Below are 7,044 nucleotides of genomic sequence, written 5' to 3' on the forward strand. Positions count from 1 at the left end.
TTGAGCTAATTCTTTGAAAGCCAATCCCCCTGTTGTATGCTACATGTGTGAAAAGGCAAACTTCACAATATCAGGGCCTGATTCACATAAGAAAATGGCTTCAAGCTGATTTCTAAGAGACAACAGTGATATTTCAACTTACCTTCCCCTGACTGGGGCTCCATAAATATCTCAAGCTGAAAACACAGAGAGCCAGAATGAGGAAGACAAGAGCCAGAGCCAGCGCCACTCGTTGGTAGGTATGGTACTTGGCCTTCTTCATATTTCCCATCTCAACCTGCAAACAATTCAGGATCACAATCACTGACAGTGTACTCTTATATTGCTGAATACCAGAATAAAAATGCCTGACAGGTGATTGGAAAGTTTTATAATGTGTCAGTAGAGTTCTGAGTTGTTGGCCCACTCAAGAAAGGGCCAAAACAATCTTGTGTGTGCTACTTAAAACATAGCGATTATTGTTACATAAGTTTTAATTTGTTCACATTTTACAGAAACCAGTGGGTAAAATTTACATACTGCAGTTTGTTATCTGAGGTATTTGACACATTTGTACTTTAACATGTTAATGAGTGACCTTTTTAGAGGGCTGATAGGTGGATGTATTACCTTCAGACAGGGGCAAGCGTGCTGCAAGCCAACCAGCTGTTGGCTGTAGCCACATTTACTGATAAGAAACTGATATTGAAATTCTCATCCAACTCTGCTGCAGAGAAAATAAATACATGTCCCCAAAATGTCAAACTATTCCTTTTTATTTATCATGTTTGAATTTTAAATTTGATTTCTATTTTTCGGTGACTGCGTTCAGCCCAGAGAGATGACATTTGACTCGGACATACAACAGATTTTAGCCACCATTAAGGCTGATGACTAAAATATAACCATGCCCACACTGAGCTTACAGGGACGAGCAGACTGCTACAAATGCCACAGAAAGGTTACATTTATTAAAGTTTTCCTCAAATTAAAACTCTGCTCGCTGTAGTTTATTCCCAAAGCTTAAGGCCACAAATTAATAAAGACAGGCTTTTGTTCAAGCAGAGCTCCGGCAGGGAGAGAATGAAAGCTTCTCATTCACACTGGACCACTTCTGAAGGTCTCCAAGGACAACAGAAAAGCAGATATGTAAAAAAAAAAAAAAAAAAAAAGGAGGGAAAAAAAGGACTGACTTCAATTAGCAAAATTGGTGTTAGCTATCTTTGTGTCTTCTAAAATTATGATAAAGCAGCTTTGGTTTCCTATTGTGGCTGACTTTGTTAAGCTGCAGTAGACTGGACAGCCAATTATCATGCTGATTTTCGTATATGCAGAATCATTTGGCTCATTTTTTGAATTATAGATGTGAGTTTTGTGAACTGCAGAAAAACAATAAGTCAAAATATCTCTGAATAATATTTCATTTTGGCTTTTAAAGGTGGTTTTAAATATATATTATGTGAGAAGAACAAGATTTAGTCGTACAGTTTGTGCCTCATGAATTTTGATAGGTTTTTGTTTTTTGATGGATACATATTGTACATTAGCAGTATGACTTTGGGGAAAGGACACATTATTCAAGGCTCCTTTAAAAAAAAAAACATTTCACTCAGTATTTTTCACCTCCACATATGACGTTTTAGTGACAGTGACCCTAAAAGCTTCAACGCATTGCATTCCTGAAGGCCTAATAAAAAACAGAGGCTACTATCTCTGAGCCAAAAATTCTTTACAATGTGAGCTTCTCTGAGGGGAGTGGGGGGGGGGGGGGGGGTTTGAAGAAAAAGGTGGCTTTTGCTCTCCTGTGGCAGGTTTCATAAGCACTGGAAACTTAACTAGAGTGGAAACTAAACTGGCTGTCCTTTAGAGTAGTGAATACTCAGGAAGGAGGTGGGATTGAGGGGCAGACAGACCAAAAGGCAAGGATGGAGAAAGGGGGAGCAGCCTGAGTCTGTCGCACCAGCCAACATAGTGTTTAAAGGTTTAGGAGTTCAGAACCAGCCAGCTGGGTCCTGGCTGAGGAAGAGTGCCTGGAGCCTCCTGCTGTTATCAGGCAAAGGGGAGCATTTTCTCCAGCAAACAACAGAACCAGTAAACAGAAGTGGTTTATCACACCAGGACACACTCATATATGTATCTGAGTACTTTTCTGACTCAAAGCAACAGGCGATGTCTTAGTTCTTCATTGCTGTCAGAGTATTTACGATAAGTATCTCCTGTACCCTTTCTTTGTGCGCAGCATGTGATGTCATATTCTCACTTTTAAAAGAAAATATAAATGTTATGTTACTCTGGTGTGATATTTTTACCTGACTCCTCTATTTTTTCTGGTCTGTGATATATGAGAGAGAGAGGGAGGAAAAAAATTCAGAGTCCCAAATCCCTCTCTATCCTCTGCTCAGTGATAAAGTTTCCAATACAGGCAATTCTTGGAGCATATATGAATGCTTCTTGCATGTAATAAACAAGGATTTTCAGATGAAAAAACAAACACAGTGATTCAGGTGAAACTGAGCATGAGAATGGAAGAAAGTTTGGAAGCCAAAAGGACTAAGATAGGAAAAAAATTCATTTGGGAAAGAGGTCAAAACACACACCGTTTTCAAGAAAGATATATTTTACTTAAAACATCACAGGATTTTGATTTATTTATTGAAGCACTTCTGCTGCCACCCACAATTCATTTGTCGAGCTGTAAAATTTTTTGACTGCTCAATTTTCTTCATGGTGACTCCATATTCGATGCAATATTTGTAAAGAAAATTGTGTAATTTTGCCATAAATCAAATGGAAAAAAATGGACTCACATCTTTCCACAGGATCTGTTGGCTGCTGGACTGACTGCTGGTCTCCATGATGCAAACCCACAGAAGGAATTGTTCCGATCCTCTTAGCTGGAGAAAAAAAAACTGACTCTCTGCAAGGCAAAAAGAGTCCCAGCTTCATTCCATTGCTGTAATTTGGGAGTGAACTGAAGGGGAGGGAAGTTTCAGAAGGAGTGGAATTACTGAAACATTTGTGATAGCCATTATAAGCCAGGCAGATGTCTTCCTGCCTGCCTGCCTGCCTGCCTGCCCTAATTTCAAAGGTGGAACGCTGGGGATGGATTCAGAGAGACAAACCCCTCTGTTGAGTAAATTATATGCCGTACGTGAATGATAATACTGGTTCATCACTTTCAAAAGATCCCTGCGTTGGGGACACAAAGTTCTATCTCTGCATCTTCAGATATTTTTAGATATATTCTCTTAGAGTTTTGCCACCAACCTGTTGTGTTCACTGCACACAGCAACAGGAGGTGAGAGCTGATATGATTGAATAGCAGCAGTAATGAAAGAATCAATCACATAAAATGAAAAGAAGTTGCATCAGTTCACATCACAAAATGGAAAAAATAAATGAACAAGGCAAATACGATCATCCGAGGTCACTGGAGGAGGTGTTACTCATCACGTATTGTAGCGTAACTGTGTGACAGTGCTGTTGCCAGTACTAAAAAAAAAAAGCTACTTCTCGTTGATCCTTAAATAAACACATGTTCAACTTTGCGATACTTTTTTGTTGTTGTTTTGTGTCTGGCAAGTTGAGACTTCATTTTCAGAAAACTCACAATGCAATAAGATCCCCCCCCCCCCCTTTTGATGCAATAAGAACTGAACCAGTTCTAGGGGTTCAAGGTTCAAGGTTCAAGGTTCAAGGTTTCTTTATTTGTACCCGAGGGAAAATTTGTTTTACACAACTCAACTCAAAGCCTGATACAACTATCACAAGCCGTCACAATTATTACAGATTGAAAGTAATAATGGTACACTTCAGAAATTTAACAACAGCACATATACATTTGTTGTGTATGTACGCTAAACTTGAGCAGTCCGTTGACCAAATGGAGGCAAGTGAGAGGGAGGCGTCGCAGCAGGGCCGCGCCACCAAGCCCCGGCGGGGCAGGCTGCAGCCAACAGGTGCTGCCACCCCAAGGGAGGTGGAGAGGGCAGAGGCGGGGGGGGGGGGGGGGTCAGGAACACACGGGGAGGGGGGGAGGATAGTACGTGCCATTTACGTCCACATTTACGGGGCCCACATGGGAAGGGTTAAATAACACATGCAGTAGCCGAAGCTCTTCAAATGTTGGTACCTGAATACGACTCTGGGCAATAATAATGCCATCCAGCGGTACCTCGTCATCCATACAGTGCACGGGGCTATAAACATTTTTTTGATAATGCCACTGTGACTAAGTAAACATGTGCCTACACCTTGCATTTTATTTGTCTTTGGGTCATAACAGGACTGTAAAAGTTCAAACACATTTGTGTTTTTTTAAGTTTCATCCCGGTTTATTATTTAGGGGAGGTTATGTTGATGACATACGATGAAGGTCAGGAACAGGACTCTGCGATGCCCTGCAAATTACCTTCTCAGGAAGTCACACCAGCTAACAAACACCTTGATAGAGAAACTGGAGTCAAGGTAGAACATTTCCCTGGTTTCCACTTTGCTTCTGGTGCGCTGTAAACAACTAAATTTTTACATTCAACAATTGAATTTTGTGTCGTTTCACATTACGGTCTCACTCTCAGGACTTTCTTGTTGGTCAATTGGTGCCAATGAAGCTCAGACGTGTCACATTCCCATATTAACCTACAGTGAAAGAGTAGATTTCCCCAGGTTACAAGAAAATACATTCATGGCTGTTCAGGGACTATTCATTAAATCAAGTCTGATACAGAAATGCATCTTTTATCAAGTGACGTATTAGACCAGGCAACATGAATCGTTTATTACTTCTCGGTGCCTCTCAAGGAAAATGAAGCAACATCCCACCAGTCCACAATGTAAGGTTTTTAAATGGCAAATGGTTTGTAAATCATAAAGAAATTTCACTAGCAAGGCTCACACAGTCACCCAGGTACGTTTCATGACTTGAGGAGGATCGTTTACAGCACTTTAGGGAAGGTATGGGCAAAGAATCTGCCGTAGCTCCAGGGTACAATGGACCCCCCAGGATCCTGAAGAGAGGAGGGAGCAGGGGAAGAAATAGGAGGGTGAAAGGGAGGGGATGAATGAGGAGAGAGTGAGGTTGCGAGTGGTGCGGTTGAGGCTTGGACCTCCTCCTGAAACTTTAGAGGCCAAGTAATTCTACTTACAGTTAACTAATAAATAGTAAATAGTGTGTTTTTTCAGCCGATTCAGTTGCAAGTAATCAAGAATGACAAAATACTTACCATTCTCACGAGTAGTTATTTGCAAAATGGTTCATTAAGGTCCTGTCCTGTCCTGTATGGGCTTTCTGTTAGCTTTATCTTCATGTCATCATTTTCGGTCTTTTGTAGCATCTTTAAAGAAAGCTAAATGCTACAAGTTCAGCCCAATGAATTTTATCTGAACATATCTGTTGAAGGAGAGCCGAGGAGGATGCTGAATAAAAGCGCACCTTGAACATCCCATTTAAATACAAATCACCTTTGTAGACCGCACACAAAAGCTAAACAGTGTGGTAAAATGTCCTGAAGTAATGCCACTTTATTGAACCCCCCCCCCCCCCCCCCCCCCACCACCACCACCACCACCACCATTGCACAACTTAAAAGTTCCACTTTACTCTAGTGAAAATGAAGGCTCGGTCAATACTCCCTAAGTTGTGAACATCGGCGGGTGAAATTGGTCAACCTGCAAGCTTTTAGCAGGCTACATTTGAGCTCATATTAGGTCTGTCAGATCTGATAGCTGTGGAACCTCGTCAGCTCTTTCCCATTGATATAAATCTTCACAATTACCGTGACATTTTGCTTGGTTAAATCAAGCTGCAGGTCTTTCAGGAATTGTGTTGTGTCAGCAGCAGTGTTGAGCATCCTGGGACCCTCATTCCCCTGATAGCATTCAGCAGCAGGCTGGGGGTTTTCATGCACGCAGAATAGAATAAACAGCAATTTAGTTTGGAGTGCATAGCAGATACACACAGATTAGAGCAGAGGTTGATGGGAGCAGCCTCGGTAAACCAGGAAGAATTACAAAATAAACATTTGCTCATAACGCTTCAGTCCTGATAGCTTCGTTATTTGTCACTTTAGCAGATTGACTGTTGGATTTGAAGCTGTTGGTCACAGGGTTCAAAGTTGTGAATTTTATTTTTTAAATAGGAACAAGACTGTTTTCGATCCAATAACAGTAGTAATGCTAAAAATGACTTGTAGTACTTTGGGCAGGTGCTGCCTCCACAACCGTGCACAACGAGTGTATTCTTTTTATTTTTTTCCGATGTTGTAGTGGCCATCTGGAAAAAAGCTGTTCCATGTTTGCTTTTTAACTCTTTAGCCAGCCTCTAACACCTGGTCAAGCTTCTGTGTCTCTGAAAGAAAGCTTGCACAAGGAGCCCACACATTTCCCATGTGAAAATACATGTCCAGTAACAGCCCCTCCCCAAACAAAGGAGGAAAAAATGAAGAAAAGAATATGTATGAGAGCTAGAAATATATAAACTAGAGAAACCTGAGCAGGACTGATTTATGACTCGCTCTGAATCTTACTTTGGAGCAGGCGAGTAGGTCCACGCGGGTCAAATGTGACACATAATCCTGTGTGATTTAATTATCTGCCTCCTGATTCTTTGACGCAGCAACACCTCCTCAATCTTTCATCAAAGGGGAAGGGAAGACGGGGCAGAATTGGCTCATCATGAAGAGGCAGTCACCTCTGCTGACTTGGTCTAGACGGAAGATCTGAGAGCCTCCATCTGTCATCTTCCAGGATTCTCCTCATGCTTCAGTGACAGCAGGAAGGAAGTGTACCTCTGCGCAGGACGTTTACACAGCAACTATTTCCCCCACAGGAGTCTTCAACAGGCTGTGGAGAAGGCCTGACACATCATGTTGATTCTTCAAAAATCACACGTGCAGAATACACCGTGAGGCCCTCTACGGTGGCGAGTTTCACAGGTGATGTTCTAACTTGTCAAAATATGTATATCACTGCATCTTATTGCTTCAGGTTGTTTGATGTATTCACAGTTAAAAAGCTAATTTCGGCCCATTTTAAAAAGAAAACTTCGTCTTACCACTGTTGTGCTGT

The 7,044-nt window shown here is 41.5% G+C and overlaps 1 protein-coding gene across 1 annotated transcript in view; it reads right to left on the reverse strand.

Moving 5' to 3' along the window:
* The window catches only part of tnmd (tenomodulin), a 55,925-nt gene extending 49,134 nt beyond the window's left edge, over nucleotides 1-6,791 (reverse strand). Inside the window, exons 1-3 of the mRNA XM_086222002.1 lie at nucleotides 6,668-6,791; nucleotides 2,787-2,896; nucleotides 143-277 (exon numbers count right to left, since the gene is read on the reverse strand). Coding sequence (XP_086078128.1) covers nucleotides 143-277; nucleotides 2,787-2,896; nucleotides 6,668-6,716 — 294 coding nt within the window. The 5' untranslated portion in view covers nucleotides 6,717-6,791. The remainder of the gene's footprint in view (nucleotides 1-142; nucleotides 278-2,786; nucleotides 2,897-6,667) is intronic.
* Between the last annotated feature and the right edge of the window lie 253 nt (nucleotides 6,792-7,044).

This window comes from Aulostomus chinensis, chromosome 13 (genome assembly GCF_037954235.1).
Source record: "Aulostomus chinensis isolate RoL2024-O1b breed Wild chromosome 13, RoL_Achi_v1.0, whole genome shotgun sequence".
NCBI classification, from domain to species: domain Eukaryota; kingdom Metazoa; phylum Chordata; class Actinopteri; order Syngnathiformes; family Aulostomidae; genus Aulostomus; species Aulostomus chinensis.